This window comes from Equus przewalskii, chromosome 13 (assembly GCF_037783145.1).
Source record: "Equus przewalskii isolate Varuska chromosome 13, EquPr2, whole genome shotgun sequence".
Classification (NCBI taxonomy): Eukaryota; Metazoa; Chordata; class Mammalia; order Perissodactyla; family Equidae; genus Equus; species Equus przewalskii.
In genome coordinates this window covers 83,237,427-83,254,608 of record NC_091843.1, presented here as the reverse complement: position 1 = coordinate 83,254,608, position 17,182 = coordinate 83,237,427, and the positions used below count along the sequence as shown (strand labels likewise).

The 17,182-nt window shown below is 37.7% G+C and overlaps 1 protein-coding gene across 7 annotated transcripts in view; it reads left to right on the top strand.

The window, feature by feature from the left end:
- ATG10 (autophagy related 10) overlaps positions 1-17,182 on the top strand; it is a 209,423-nt gene that overhangs the window by 31,761 nt on the left and 160,480 nt on the right. For 2 of the 7 annotated variants that reach the window (XM_070569787.1, XM_070569788.1), the window contains one exon: positions 1,790-2,159. The exons of the other annotated variants lie outside the window; for them this stretch is intronic. In XM_070569787.1, the coding sequence (XP_070425888.1) occupies positions 2,157-2,159 (3 nt within the window). In that variant the 5' untranslated portion in view covers positions 1,790-2,156. The remainder of the gene's footprint in view (positions 1-1,789; positions 2,160-17,182) is intronic. 7 annotated transcript variants of the gene reach the window in all.

Genomic DNA, 17,182 nt, shown 5'->3' with positions numbered 1-17,182 from the left:
CAGAGGATTGTCCAAGAATATACTGAGCTTGAGAGAGAGACAAGAGGTTGATCAGGAAGAAACCTGGAAGTTTGGTACTAGGTCAGAGCTTCCTAATTGTTATGCCATGTCACACTGTTGTGCCACAAACAGGCTACAAGTAGGCTCAAGATACTAATGGTCATAAATCATTAACAGTATTTTGTACAACCATTCAGAAATTTATAGTAGTTCAGATGATATTTGAGCACTATTTGAATGGCTCCCTATGTAAACTCCCTAGATTCACTAATTATTTTGGACCAAAAAACTAGATCTTGCACTTGTGACCAGGAATTTCACTCTGGTAGCCATACCACATAGCACCTACCCTTGACATTGGACCTTAAATCCCCCAGTATGTCTGATTACACACTTGTGATATATTTGTCATCAGTAATTTTTTAAATTGTGGTAAAAAATATATAACATAAAACGTACCATTTTAACCATTTAAATAAAAAAAATTAATTATGGTAAAAAACATGTGATGTAAATTTACCATCTTAACTCATTTTTGAGTGCTTCAGTTCAGTAGTGCAGGGAAATGTTAAGTTCGTTCACATTGTTATACAACCATCATCACCATCCTTCTATGGAACTTTTTCATCTTAGTAAACTGAAACTCTGTGTCTATGAAACAACTCCCCGTTCCCTCCTCCCCCGGCCTCTGGCGACCACCATTCCACATCCTGTTTCTGTGAATTTGACTACTCTAACTCGTATGAGTGGAATCATATATTTGCCAAAAACAGGCTTTTGTAACTGGCTTATTTCACTTAGCATAGTATGTTCAAGGTTCATCCATGTTGTGGCATGTGTCAGAATTTCCTTCTTTTTTTAAGGCTGAATAATATTCTACTGTATGTATATATGTATGTATATTTTTTTTAACACTTTATTTATCTATTCATTTGTTGGTGGATATTTGAGTTGCTTCCATCTTTTAAAATTTTGTTTTTTAATACATGTAAAATACTTGTATTTTAATTTCAATTTAGTTTGCTATAATCATTATCATTATATCATCATTATTATTTTATAATTTTTATGACTTAGAACCTATGTATGATTAATTATTTTTATTACTTTTATTACCATTTTCTGATACTAAGTGTTACCACATAAATCACTGATTTTGTTACTTCTTGATTTATTTACTTTCTTTACTTACTTAGTTTTTGCTTTTTGGTATTAAGAATTAGCCAAAGTCACATTCTTGATAGAATTTTGTTCTATGAATTCTTATTTGTTTTTGGAAATTAAAATAATATTTATTTCTAAAAATCAAGTAATAATTGAATGTAATTTAATTCAGTTGATTCACTAAAAGGCTTTCTAGCTTTAGAAAATAAAATTGTCAAAATATTTTTAATCACACACCAGTGTATACATTATATATACTTTGTGAATATTTCAAAGTTTTAGTTTGGAGTAAACAAAAATCACTGATTAATTGTTTGATTTTTCGCAAAATTTATTTTTAAAGTATTTGAATGAATGCAGAAGGTTCTTTATTCCTATAAACAGATTTTATGTAGTTATAAAAGCCTGTAGACCCCTTTAGTTCCTTATGTTTAAAAAATTTTTAATTTTACAGATATTGTACTTACTTTCTAATCTTAATGGAGAATTTTTCATTAAAGCTGGAAAGCTATCAGTTTCATAAGAGAAACATAGTATCAAAAACATTTGAAGTCACTGGTTAGGGAACGGAGTGAGAATCATCTCAAACTTGGATATGTGTGCTCAGAAACTTTTTCTCTCTCAGCCTAAATGCCTGACAGGCAGGAAGAGTTACCGGACGAAGACAAGGGACCAAGAAAACTGCAGTGACACCTCACCACAAAAACTCATCTCATCCTGCGTAGGAAAAGACCGGAATGTTTATAAGTCCTGCAAAAGCAGCACAAAAAACCAAAGCTCTTTTTGAGATTGGTTCCAACAATAGTCTTTTTCAGTTTATTTAGATTACGCTAAATCAACCAGTGTACAAGGTCACGCCATTAAAAGCTGAAGCCAACTGCCTCACGCAAGGACGGAAGCCCTCATTTTACCGGCCAGTCTAGAACTTGAGGCCAGTAAAGCAAAAGAGATGGAAAAGGTGGCACTCTGAAATAGTACTTGTAAATGTATTGATGGTACGTCAGATGACATAAAGCCAACGTTAATCCAGATTATTATTAAATCAAAGAGGTTTTTATTTCAGACTGATGACTTTACACACATTAGAAACTGCCAAATTCTAGGACAGTTAGAATCCTTGAAGAGAAATGCTGCGAAGAATATCAATTCTCTGTAAAGATTTACCAAAACAAGTTACTGGGGATGAAATATTAAAGGTGGTAAATTCATACTTTGAAACACATAAGATATTATGGAAACATGCCTGAATTTGTATACTGATGGAGTAACTACAATAGCAGAAAGGTGAATGGCTGCATGTCAAGACTCTTAAAAACACAGATTCAAATAATGTGATGTTTTATTCACAGAGAAACTCTGTTGTGTAAAAGCTTGCCTCTGTATGAGATTCACATGGTCTGATGTATCTAAGTGGAGAATCTAATATAAGTGAAGCTGTTTCACTCACCTCTGTTTTCAACTTATGTGAAGAAGTGAGATTGAAGACTGCTTTCCACTGTTTCGTACTGAAGTGCAGTAGATGTCCAAAGGGGGTTTTGTCAGAAGTTTATGAACTAGCAGGAGAATTAGAACATTTTTGTAAATAATTCTTGCTTTGAAGATTTTTTAAAAGGTAGTCACTGGCTTGAAAAAATAGCATAATAAGCTGAATGAATGAACCTAATAGAAAAGTGCAGGGACCTCATGATAATGTATTCACATGTACTGATAAAATTTATGGATTCAAGGCAAAAATTTGGCCTTGGAAATGTGAGTTTAAGAAAGATTCACTTGTGGGGTTTAGTCTGTGTCACAGTTTGAATAGTAAAGAGTGATTATTAAGACAAGTAGAGCAACATCTGGTATACTGAAGAAAAAGTTTCAAGTGTTTTAGTTGTATTCACAAGTTATTTGTGGTATCATAAGAAATTTTCCACATTACATTTGTTGATGAAAGTAAAGGAAGATCTATTTGATTTACTCAACGATGGCACTTTTGAAGTACAATATAGATTTGAATTATCCAAATTCTGGTTAGTGATGAGAAAGGAGTTTCCATCATTTGGAGACAAGTGATAAATACTCTTCTCTACAGAGACAGAAAGTAGATTAGCTTGGGGCTGGGGTAGGAATGGGAGTTGACTGTAATAATTTTATGATATAAAGAAAATGTATTTAAAATTTTTTTCACCCCGTTTCATATAGACACCACCAAATCCCCTCCAGTTTACTCCATTAAACGATTCCGATATGAATTTTTATGTGTGTCATGATGTGAAAAGGGTTAGGAAGCGCTGGACTGAATCATATGGCAATCTGGAAGGTAGAGGCAAGAAAGTTAACTGTGACGGGTCCCAAATTCAATAACTAAGAGATTTTTAGAGAATGGAGTAAAAAGCAAGGACCGGGGGAGGGTAAAGTTTCAGGAAATATATTTACCAACTGGCAGGCATGCTGTGTCTCATGTCTTACTATGTGGGGGATAAGGGCCAGCAGTGGTGAGATGGGTGGGTGGCGGGAAGATGATGAACCAAACTGAGCTGGACTAAGCCAAATAGCTGTCTAGATGCTTCTGGATTATGTAGAAAGATAAACGCCTGGAAAGAGAAATTGTTTATTTCTCACTCACGGGGACTGATCAGAGTAAGTTAACTCCTGAAGGAGAAACCTGCTTTTTGGGAAAAAACACTCATTAACGATTACTTTGTGTCAGGTTCTATTCTAAGTGTTCTGTATGTATTAGCTAAGTTTGTTTTCACACTGGTTGATAATAGTCATTATTATCCCCCCTTTACAGATGAGGAAGCTGAGGTCACACTTATTCATGGTAGAGCTGGGATATGAACTCAGGCTGTCTGGCTTTAGAGTCTGTGTACTTGACTCTGTGCCATACTATTTCTCAAGGCTGTAGTAATACTAACCACCCATCTCCTGCTAAACTTCCACCGCTGGTCTCAAGGCAGACTGTCCTTATGACCTGGGCCTTCTCCTGTGGAGGTTGTGGCCTAGAGAGGATGCTGCAGTAGGGCCTCCTCCTAGGCTATGCCTTGGTTGTTGCTGAGCGCCACTTCAGTTGCTTGTTAGGGGAAAGCTGAAGAATATAGTCTGATCTTAAAATGTTACCAGAACATTTACTCTGCAGCAGTCCATCATTTATGTAACTTGTGCTTTAGAATATCGTGGCCACTAGCCACATGTGGCTATTTAAATTAAGTAAAATTAAATAAAATGAAAAATATGGTTCCCTAGTTGAACTAGGCACATTTCAAGTGGATACTGCCTACCATTTTGGATGGCACAAAAACATCTACATCATTGCAGCTGGTTTTATTGGACAGTAGCATTCTCGCTGGTCGTCTTCGCAAGTCTGCCACAGAAGGGGAGCACATTTCCTCTGGGCGTCTAACTCCTCAGGTTGCCTTGCTTCAGTGGTTGGCCCCACTGATTCTGTCTTTCCTCATATTGTAAAAGACAGTGATACCAGAAAATAATAGATTTTTTTGGTCATTAGATGCTGGTTCATACAAGATTTGCTTTCTTAAAACAGTTCTGCAGTACTGTTGGCCTTGCTCTCATTACTTTTTCCTGCAAGTTTAACAATTATAAACTGAGTTCTAAGAAATCCCTATGTGACAGCCTGTCACACTTTGGCTGCTATTGAACTTGAAGGCATCTGTAGCTCTTGTGGCTTAAAAGTGGGCATTACTGTTAAGGCAGAGCTCCTGTTTGTGTAGTTGGATTTTTGAGTCCAATTTTAGAATTTTATTTTTGTCCATGCTGAGTATCACCTCATTTTTGCCTCTTGTGGACTGAGGTTTTTTTTTTAATTAAATCTTGATTTGATCACCTGACAAGCCAGGTTTTTACCCAGTTTTGATAAGCATACCTTTGTAGGTGGCTAAAAAGAAGTCATGTCAAACTTCTCTCATTTCCTTTTGAGAAGGTTACCAGATTGGCAGGATGCTATAGAAGTAGTGAGTTTGATCTCAACCAAATCATTTAGAATCTTTTCAGGGGCGGGCAGTTAGGTGAGTAAGGACTGCAGAAATCATATCAAATTTGAAAAACCTGAGACTATTTAATCTGGAGAAAAACAGGCTATTTTAGATATTCAGAGGACTGTGTTGAGTGAGCAGTGTTGGTCAGAAAGAGACTTTATTTTTATTAGAGGGAGCTATCAAGGTCAGTTATAAGAAATATAAAGTGTTGTCAGTATGTTCAGGAAAACACACATAGTTTCCCAAGACCTTGGAGCAGCACCACGTAAGAAGGAGTAACTGCAGGATATTTCCATTCTTGCGACCACAAAAGTGAAGTGAGCCAAAAAACACAGTGGGAATTAAACTAAGTAGGGTTAAGTTTTCATTAAAGGCTGTGCCTTGCATTCACCACTCCTGGTTGCCCTGGCAACTGGGCTCCCTCGCATGCTAATGACATTGTAATGAGAAAAAACACATGCAAATGCAGTAAATAGTAATTAGAGGCAGAGCCATACATGGAGTAGTGAGCTCCACCTTGGGAAGGTCTGGGGCGGAGCTGATGAAGGGTTTGTAGTGAAGACAAAGAAAGAGGTGATGGAAGGAAGACTTCGAGTTGTGTATGAAAGGGTAAGTTGAGTCTGCATAGAGCACACTCTAGCATTTGTCCCGTGCAAATACCTGTTGTTTCTCCAAGCAGAATTTGGTCCAAGTCGGAAGTCATGCAGTTGTACATCCACATTGTCTTAACCGTTCTACCTACTGGCGTCACTGAATGGAAAGAATCGTAAGTGTATTTGCCTTAGGTTTAGAGCAACTGTAGCAGCCTGCTGCTTGGAATGTCCTCTTTGCCCACACTGGGCAGGGCTGAGCCTGCCCAAACAGGGTAGTTGGGCTAGAATATGTAGCCAAAAGTCAGTCTTGGTGAAGAGAGAGATTTAATGCTATGTTGCTTCCGATGAGACAAGTAGGACTAATGGGAGACTATATTTGGTTAATATAAAGTGTAACTGACTAGTAATGCATACTGTCCCTGTCACTGGAAATGTCAGGGCGTGCTGGGTGACTGCCTCTCTCAGGTGTGATAGATAGGGTTTTTGATTTGCTGAATGGTTAGACTCAGAGTCTGTGAATCTGTGTTCGATTTCATTCTCTTCCCTTTATTTCGTTTTGTTCAGGCTCTTCTTTTCTGTCTTTTCTATTTTCGTTGCCATGTGTGGGTCTGTGTAGCTTTCTTGGAAATGGCTAGAAAATGTTATTTTGCCTGCCTCGTATTATCCCAGTTCTTTGATTTATCTTTTTGGTGTCAGCTGAACCATAGATCATTGAATAGAAATCACCAGAAATAGCCATTGCAATCTATAAACTTTTACTATTCTTTTTCTTCTCTCAATTAAAAAAAGTTTCACAAGAAGTGCACGCATACTTTTGTAAAAACTTGCATTAGTATGTTATTAAAAATTCAAGCAATATAGACATATATATGGTAAAATGTTTAAGTCCCTTTCAGCTGCCTCTCACCTCCTCTGCCAACTCCCAGATCCAAACTTCTCCCCGGAGAAAACCTCTGTTAACAGTTTGAGGAGTAACCTTCAAAATCTCTGTGGTTATTATATATTGTAATCTACACTATTAAGACATTATTAATATCTAACACTTATGGAGAGATTGCTATGTGCCAGACACTGATCTTTTTTGTATATTAATTCATTTAATCCTTTGAACCTCCCTTTGAGGGATATTATCGAGGGAGAAAGAAAGGCTAAGAGAAGTTAAGAAACTTGTCCAAGGTGACAAGCCACATTTATATCCCAGGAAGTCTGATTCGGAGCTCACACTTTCTCTCATCACACCATCCTGCCCTGCTCTGCGGGCAGCATGTATGTATATGTTTTCTTTTTGCATCTATCTGGAATCAATCATTCCATATGATTATTCAAGTAGTTTTTTTACCTTAATATTCAGAGATCATCATTCCATATCAATAACTTACCTCTGCCAGTTTTTGAAAAATCGTTGCATTTTATCTCTGTAACAATTGATACTTTAATAAATATCCGTGCAAAAGAATTTTTTTTTTTTTGAGGAAGATTAGCCCTGAGTTAACTGCTGCCAATCCTCCTCTTTTTGCTGAGGAAGACTGGCCCTGAGCTAACATCCGTGCCCATCCTCCTCCACTTTATATGTGGGACGCCTCCCAAAGCATGGCATGCCAAGCGGTGCCATGTCCGCGCCTGGGATCCGAACCGGCAGACCCTGGGCTGCCGAAGCTGAATGTGCGCACTTAACCTCTACTGGTTCCTCCTCATATCCCCACAGTTCAACTCTGAGTGCCCCAGGGCTCAATCTTTGGATTTCTTCTCTTCTCCAATTAGATTCACTCTCCAGAAGATCTTATCCTGCTCCTTGGCTGTAAATACTATATATTCACCGATGACTCTTGAAATTGTGTTTTTTAGTGCCTATCATGTCCCAGAACTTCAGGCTTTTATATTCAGCAACCTAATTGACATTCCATTTCAATGTCTATGAAGCATTGCACATTTAACTCAGTTTGACTTTACCTTCTCCCTCTCCCAATCTGCTGCTTCTACTTACTTCCCTCTCTCAGCAAATATTATTTTCCAGTTGCTCAGGACAGGAACCTGGAGTTCCTCTTGACTCCTCTCTTTCTCTTACATCCCATATTTAATCCATTACTAAGTCCTACTGACTCTGTCTTCAAAATATATCCATAATCAGTCACTTCTCATGACCTCCACTGCACCACTTTACCTAGGCTCTGTCATTTATCACCTGGCTTATTGCAATAGCTTCCTAGTAAATGCCCATTTGGAATCTGGTCACTAAACAGCAGCTAGAGTGATCTTTTGAAAATAAGAGTCCAGTTATATAATTCTGTGGCTCAAAACCCTCCAGTGACTTCCAGTTTTAGTTGGAGTAAAATCCAAAATTTTGGCCATTACTTCCAAGGCCTGAATTGTTCCCACCCTCTTTCCTCTCTGGTCTTATCTTCTGCCATTGCCCTGCTCCTACACTCTGCTCCAACCATGCTAATATCCCTGCTGTTTCCACCGTGGGGCCTTGGTACTTCCCATTCCTACTGTCTAGTGTGTTCTCCCCTAGATAGTTTCATGACTTATTCCCTTACTTCCATAAGATCTTTGCTCACATTATCAGTGAGGTCCTACCTGCCTACCTTATGTAAAATAGCATCTTCCTAACCCTATCACTTTCAATCTCCCTTACCCTAATTTATTTATTTTTGTTGCACTTAAAACCACCTGCCCTGCATATTTAGTTATCTTCTCTGCCCTGCCCCTGAGTCTCTAGAATGCAAGCTCCACGAGGGTAAGTACTTTTGCTGTTTTGTGCACTGCTGTATTCTTAGGGCCTAGTACAACATATTGCATGAAGTAGGTGCTAAAATATTTGTCGAATGAATGAATGAATGAAGATATGGACAAAATTTCTCTCCAAACATCCTATAGCAATTTATACTCCTATCAAAAAATATATGAGTATGCCAATTTTTTCATATTCTCTTTAAAAATGTCTATTACTAATCTTTTAAATTTTTTTTACTCCAAAAGATAAAAAATGATATTTTTTTTGATTTGCGTTTTCCTCATTATGCTGATGTTGAGCATATTTTCATATGCTTATTGGTCACTGGTATTTCTTCTAGGAATTTCTTGTTCATGCCCTTTGTCTGTTTTACTGTAGGGTTGTTTATCTTTGTAATCTTGATTTGTAAGAGTAACTTACATATTATGACTCTTAATCCTTCATTTCCTATATGTATTGCAAATATTTTTTCCCAGACTGTCACTTCTCTTTTAACTTTGTTAATAGTATCATTTGTCATACAGAAGTTTTTAATTTTTAATAAATCTGCCAATCTTTTGTTTTATTGCTTTTGGTTGGTGTTTTCTCAGAAAATCCTCCTAACTTCAAATTATGAAGATATTCTCTTGTATTTTCCTCTAGACCTTTATTATTTTATTTTTTATATATAGGGCTTTAATTCATCTAGAATTTATTTTAGAGATTGTGTTATGTGGTACTGTAGTTTATTTATTTAATTATTTAATTTTATTTATTTTATTTAAAGGAGTCAGTTGGCTTCCTTATTGACTCATCCATTCTTCTGTCTGTGATCCAAGATTCTCTTTTTATCTTATATTAATTTCCAACATATAAATGAGTCTGTTTCTAGATTCCGTATTCTAATCCCTGATCTGTCTTTCTTTGTCACAATAACATAGATTTTAATTTTTTTTAGTGCTCTTTAGTTGATTTTGATATCTGATAATCCTACCATTTATTGTTCTTTTTTAAAAAGTTAACTACCCCTGTGCATTTTCTTTTTTAGGTAAATTTTAGAATCACTTTACAAGTTTCCTAAAAAACTTGTTGGGATTTTTTTCATGTCCTACAATGAAGTTGTAGAATTTTCTTGACATAATGATAGGAATTTCCCTGGAAATTTAACAATTTTTGTTCATACGAGGAGTGATGTATTTTGTCTTTATGATTTTAATTGATTGTTGCTACGGTCATAAAGTTATCGATTTTTATGTGTTGATTTTTTCCTGACCACTCTCTGAAACTTTATTATTTATGTTATTATTTTTTCTGTTGATTCTCTTAGATTATTTAAGCAAACAATGAAATCATCTGTCATTCCTTCTTTTCTTCTACAAGAACTTTCTCCAGGCGGTGTGCTGGACACTTGTAGAGCTCACCTTGTTTGTTACCCCTCTCTCAGAGAGCACTGTCCTGTACTGCCTGTATCTGAAAACCCTGATTTCAGATTTTTTTGTTTGGTTTTCTAGGTTTTGGAGATGGGAGAGTAAATCCAGTCTCTGTTATTGTATTATGGCTAGAAGACCAAAGAAACACTTAGAAGAATGCAAAAACTCTTGAAGGATACTAGTGTGTCCCCTCATTATATAATACATATTACATATATATGCATACATACATATACATGTATAATATTAATAAGTACAGATTTTAGGCTAAGATGTTATTAGATATATGATCATCAGTTCAACTAGTCTGTTTCCAAACCTAAGATTGGGAACACAGCAGTGAGAGAACATGATTAACTCATGGAAATGAAGGAGAAGAGGTGTTAAAGGGAGACCCCCTGAGGTCTTTAGCATGGGGTTGGGGTGAGGTGGTGGGTTTTGCTCCTTTGGCTCAGCCTTCACAAAGCTCCTGCTTTGTTGCAGAGGCGTCAGACTTCTTTCTTCTGAGATGTGCTAATGTCAAGCTATGGGGAGCAGGAGTTCTGATGGAAGATATAGAAGGAGAGGGCATGAACAGGCTTGGGATGGAAATGACTATGAGGGCAGAGGTTGTGACTCATTCTGGGAAATATATCAGGAAACTTTTGTTACACTAGTAAAAAAAGGCTGAGTGGATAACATCCTCCATCTCTCTTTCCTCCTCTTCCCTCTTCTCTGCTGACAGTATGAGTTTGCCACGTGTCTGGTATTGATCCAAGTAGTGGATATTGAATGCTCTTTTTGGCAAGTAGAATAACTCCAGTAAAGTCTTCAATCTTACATTATCCAGGCCCCATGAATAAAAAGCAGTAATGTACTACTGTACAGCCTTTTCTAAAGGCTCTCAGTACTTTCATCCTCATTGTTGGTCAAAGACCTTTTGGTTTCCAGCAACAGCCATGAGAATCTGGCCGTGTCCTCAGGCTGGAATAGCTTTAAGTCCTGGCATGGACTTTGTCCTACCTTGGCTGTTCTTCTGGGCAAGCTGCCTCTGTGTTCAGTGTAGGAGCTGTAGGACTGCCTTTCTCCCACCTGTTCCTGCATCTCCACCTGCACTGGGTTGAATAGTGTTCCCCAAATTCACGTCCACCCAGAACCTGTGAATGTGACTTTATTTGGAAATAGGGTCTTTGCAGATGTAATCAAGTTAAGATGAGGCCATATTGGATTAGAGTGTGTCCTCAATGCAATATGACTGGTGCCCTTAAAAGAAGAGGGAACTCTGGACATAGAGATACAGACACACAGGGGAGAAGTCTATGTGAAGACAGAGGCAAAGATTGGAGTGATGCGTTTACAAGTTGGCAACAACCAGAACCTAGGAAGAGGCAAAGAAAGCTTCTCCTCTAAAGCCCAAAGAGAGAGCATGGCCCTGCTGACACCTTGATTTTGGACTTCCACCCTCCAGATCCAGAACAGGGAGAAATAGATCTCTGTTGTTTTAAGCCACCCATTTGGTGGTACTTTGTATGGCACACATGCCAGGAAGGCTTTTCTCACATCCGCTTGCCTTCTCATTCTTGTAGCAGGATCCTTCTCTGAGTTAAACTGCTTAAGCTCAAGCATCCTTCATTCCATGAAAAACTAGTAAAGTTAATAAATTGTTTGTACTGCTTTGCAAGGATAATGCTTTGAAATCACAGTGACAACTTGCAACCCTGATAATTTTCTACCATTAGACTATCAAATTTCTTTCAGTTTAGTAAAGTACAGGGGCTGGCCGGTGGCATAGTGGTTAGATTTGCACGCTCCACTTGGGTGGCCTGGGGTTTGCCGGTTTGGATCCTGGGTGTGGACCTACACACTGCTCGTCAAGCCATGCTGGGGCAGCATCCCACATAGAGGAACTAGGACTTACAACTATGTAGTGGGGCTTTGGGAAACGAAAAAAAAGAGGAAGATTGGCACCAGATGTTAGCTCAGGTCCCAGTTTCCTCACCAAAAAAAAAAAAAAAGAAAGCATACCTTTAAAAATATAGAAAGTACAAAATTACTTTAATACTCTTAATTCTCTTGAATAATTCTAACAGACATGTTATAAAACGAAATAACTTATTTATAAAAGGGCTAAGATTTGAGGTAACTTGAAATCCAGAAATCAAGATGGGGAAGGTCAGAACTTCAGTAATATATGTTTTTTTCTTATTTTACCTATGATTTTAGAAAATCAATGATAAACCTTTGAGAATATTTCAACTACAGCAAACAAAATATGGTAAGATCTCTACAAACTTAAGTTGGAAATAGAAACAAAGAGAGAAAAAAGACTATTTTTCTACAGCAGGCCCTCCATATCCCCTCCAATCAGTTATAGGATCTGTTGGCTGTTCCTCGGGCACAAATAAGCAGGAATGCTCTGGGAGGCAAAACCAAAGTGTTTAATATAATAAAAAGTATGAGGGCACACATGGAGGTCCCACATCTGTGAACTGAAAATTGAACTCGAAACGGGCAAGTTGGAAAACCTGAAAACAAAACATTATTAAAAAGTGAAAGAGAAGAGGATGAAATCTCACAAAAATGCTTAGTAGTGAAACCTGACATCGTAGAGATATCTCTTGAAAGTGTGAATAAGGAAAAATGGAACCAACGTGATTTAAACTTACTTTTGATGCTTTAGTTCCAAGAAGAGAAGGGATTTAGCATTTAAATTGTAACCATTCTTTAAAAACTTGTGTGAAATAAGCAGGCTATGTAAGACCATGGACACATAAGCGTGCATGCTTTCCCCCAGATATGGTCACCAGATTGGCCCCAGTAACTTTCTTTCCTGGCCTGACAAGTGGCTGATTTTCTTCTGCTCCTCCTTTTGTGGGGCCACTGCTGTTGCTGTGCTTTGACCTGCATTTAGGGGAGAGGACAGCCGTTGTGTTCTGCTCATCTAAGAAGTTGGGAAGGGGATGGAAGAGAAAACGAGGAAGACTTGGTGGGGCTGAGAGTCCTCCCGGGAAAGGGAGTAGGACTCTTGTAAAAAAATTAACTTCTTACACAGACGAGCACAGGCTCGGGGTTCTCACATGGCTTAATCGAATAGAAGTGAAAATTGAAGGTCATTAGTGGCATAAAACAGTGTCCACTTGAAAAACAAAATGAAGGTGTGCTGTAATTAGGTAGTGACCTAGGAGAGAAATACTAGTTTTGTTCTGGTTTAGCAACTAGAGAGTTTGAAAAGGAGAGGAAATAAAAACAAAAATTAACTTTGTATGCAAGAACATTTCATGGTTCTTAGGGTCATTTTGATTGCAGAGAGTGGAAAGAAAGCTTGAATGAACCTTCCTTACTCCTAACTTAGGCCTTAGTCTCCCTAGCACAATATTAGTTTTTCTTTCATGGGTTGGGTCTTTATTTTCCCTTTTTGTTTTATTTATTTTTTATAAGGAAAAACAATATATGACCATTATAAAAATTCTAATGATACAAAGATACAATATAGATGAAAATATTTCCCTCCTTCTCCTCTGACTGAATTCTGTAGTTTGTTTTCTATGCACATATAAATATACATATGCACATTTATAATATATTTACATAAATGAGATCATTGTTCTGTAACTTACTTTTTCCACCTAACATTATGTCATGCACGTCTTTCTTTGTGAACATAGACAGAACTATCTCATTATTTCTAATAGCTATGTAGTATTCTATTTTATGGATGATTTAAATTAGTTTAATGGAACTCCCATTGATGACGAATAACTCCTTAGTTATTCTCATGGTTACCCCATACCTTTAAATAATATACTTCTACTACCTGATATCTCCACTTTGGACAGTAGCTGATGATTCCTGCTATGACAGATGAGGAATTTAGTGTATTTATGCTATCTCCCACCTTCTTTCCTGTTCCTCCTTTTGATTTTTAAATTATATTATTATTTTTACATCATCAAGATTTATAATATTTAGATTCTGTTCAGTAACTGTAATTAGTCTTCTGTGCTTTGTTTATAGGTTTATTAGAGATTTAAACCTAATAAAAGTATGTAATGAGTATGTTAATGTAAGCAAGATTCAATGCAGAACTAAGTACAGTCATGTACCACCTAATGACATTTCCGTCAATGACAGCCCACATGTACGATGGTGGTCCCATAAGATTAGTATATAGCCTTGGTGTGTGGTAGCTATAACATCTAGGATTGTGTAAGTACACTCTATGATATTCACACAATGACAAAATCACCTAATACCGCATTTTTCAGAATACATCCCCGTTGCTAAGTGACACGTGACTGTATTACGATAGAGAGCAGTATAACCCTCTGACACACTGCTGCTGTGGAGAGAATATTTCAAGTCAAAATCCTACATATTCTCTTTTAGTTTTATACCATGACCAAGCTAAGAAAGTGCTTTTAAACTGGGGAGAGCCAGAGAACCTCCAGTCAAGGACCAACGGTCACAATATTGTTGTGTGCCTTAATCCTAGCCAGTGAACAAATGTGTTCAGTACGCGTACACATTAGGTCACACAGATAAAAGCAATAATCATGGGTTATGTTGTGCATATGGTGATGCAAGGAGGTATCAGCTTCTATTGGATGGAACACATCCAAGTGATTTACCCTTTTCCCAGAAGGACAGTCCCAGCTTCCTCAGCTGGAACTTTTTTTTTTTTTTGAGTTATTGATAGGTTACAATCTTGTGAAATTTCAGTTGTACATTAATGTTTGTCAGTCATGTTGTAGGTGCACCGCTTCACCCTTTGTGCCCACCCCCCACCCCACCTTTCCCCTGGTATCCACTAAACTGTTCTTAGTCCATAATTTTAAATTCCTCATATGAGTGGAGTCATACACAGATTATCCTTCTCTCGCTGGCTTATTTCACTTAACATAATTCTCTCAAGGTCCATCCGTGTTATTGCAAATGGAATGATTTTGTTCTGTTTTGCAGCTGAGTAGTATTCCATTGTATATATGTACCACATCTTCTTTATCCATTCGTCTGTTGCTGGACACTTAGGTTGCTTCCACGTCTTGGCTATTGTAAACAGTGCTGCAATAAACATTGGGGTGCATAGGACTTTTGGGATTGCTGACTTCAAGCTCTTTGGATAAATACCCAGTAGTGGGATGGCTGGATCGTATGGTAGTTCTATTTTTAATTTTTTGAGGAATCTCCATACTGTTTTCCGTAGTGGCTGCACCAGTTTGCATTCCCACCAGCAGTGTATGAGAGTTCCTTTTTCTCCGCAACCTCTCCAACATTTGTTGCTATTAGTTTTATATATTTTTGTCATTCTAACGGGTATAGGGTGATATCTTAGTGTAGTTTGATTTGCATTTCCCTGATGATTAGCGATGATGAGCATCTTTTCATGTGCCTATTGGCCATCAGTATATCTTCTTTGGAGAAATGTCTGTTCAGGTCTCCAGCCCATTTTTTGATTGGGTTGTTTGATGTTTTGTTGTTGGGTTGCAAGTGTTCTTTATATATTATGGATATTAAGCCTTTGTCAGATATATGACTTGCAAATATTTTTTCCCAGTTATTGGGTTGTTTTTTTGTTTCAATCCTGTTTTCATTTGCCTTGAAGAAGCTCTTTAATCTGATGAAGTCCCATTTGTTTATTCTTTCTATTGTTTCCCTTCTCTGAGAAGGCGTGGTGTCTGAAAAGATCCTTTTAATACTGATGTCAAAGAGTGTACTGCCTATGTTTTCTTCTAGAAGCCTTATGGTTTCAGGTCTCACCTTTAGGTCTTTGATCCATTTTGAGTTTATTTTGCTGAATGGTGAAAAAGAATGGTCAATTTTCATTCTTTTACATGGGGCTTTCCAGTTTTCTCAACTGGAACTTTTTATCTGAGGTGTATCTCCAACTCTCTCCCCAGACAGTTCTGAGGTATGGTTGGACTACGTAATAAGTGGCTGTGTCATGTTTAATAAATTCCAAAATACTGCAAGACCAGGGAAAATTAGAGATGTGCAAAGGTCCTTTTCAAAGGTGAAATAGGTTATATCCCTACTTTTGCTTTTGGGTTTTTGGTTTCTTGAGTTTTGGGTCTTTTGAATTTTTGCCTAAGTGAGCCAAAGGCCTGCGGTTGCCCATGAATTGTTTTGACTGGATCTGGTCACTCTTGATGCTGACTCAGAGGTATCAGAGAGCCATGGCCAAGATCCACACATGCATTTGAAAGGTGTAACTATCAGAAATAGAAACTAGAGTTAGTGAGACTGGGTGGGTTTTGGGGGTGGGTGTGAGGAAGAGACATATGAACATATTCAGAATTGTGTTCTGGAGGATCTCTAAATCCTTAACAGTTACTTTCCTCCACCATCTAACTTTGGCTTTGTTTTAATGGATGGATATCAGTTTACTGTCTAACCTACCCAGGATAAGCTTTGCTTTTCAGCAGCAGATTTTGCTTTCTTTTTTTACCCCCAAGATCAGTCAGCTTTGGGCAGCTACTGGTAGTATCGGTTTGATTTCTTACAGAGGGAAAGAACAATGACTTGAAATCTGTGGCCTAGGTTTGGCCTGTTCCTCAGGGTTCCACTGACTCTGAGGTCCTGTTGCATGATCAGTGCCAGCAGTGACCTTAAACTTGTGCTTTTCTTGGATCCTCCCCGAAGGCCTTGCCTAGCCCTTCCTGCAGCTGAATGTTCTGGGCAGTTAACTTGAGTTTAAATCCTATATGCAATACTTTACTCCAAAGTAGAGCTGAGGCACTTCGATAATTGCCACCCATTTTTTTAGATAGCAGTGTTTTTCTAGAGAAGATCATTAAAAGCTTATTAAAATTCAGCAATAGAAGCCCTGTAATTATTTGGGTAGCTGGCTTCCAGCAGGCATAACATAGCTCTATGGGTGGCATAGCCTATGACAGCTTGTAAGAAAGCAGACCCAAACATGTTCTGTTAGGAAATCTTTAGATCTCCTTCCAGTATGTAGTCAGTACCACACTGGAAAACTTGATTGTCTCTCTGGGGTTCTATAAGACCCCCAGGACATTTTCTCTGTAGAAGGTCAAGATTGGAATTTATTGCAGCAATGTGATAGCCTGGAGGCATATGGGCAAATGGCAATCAATGAAGTATTTGTTTAACATGAAGTGTTATTTATTTATGGGCACAGAAGGGTTTGCAGGCTAAAAATGTAAGTTTCTTTAACCCTCCCATCATCATCACACAAACCCTGAGAGGTCACCAATGATACCAGTGTCTTAGGTGTCCTTCCAGATGTGTTCAATGCCCACCCAAGCATATACATTTATATTTAAACACATGGTAGCATAATATACAAATATACATACTGTTCTG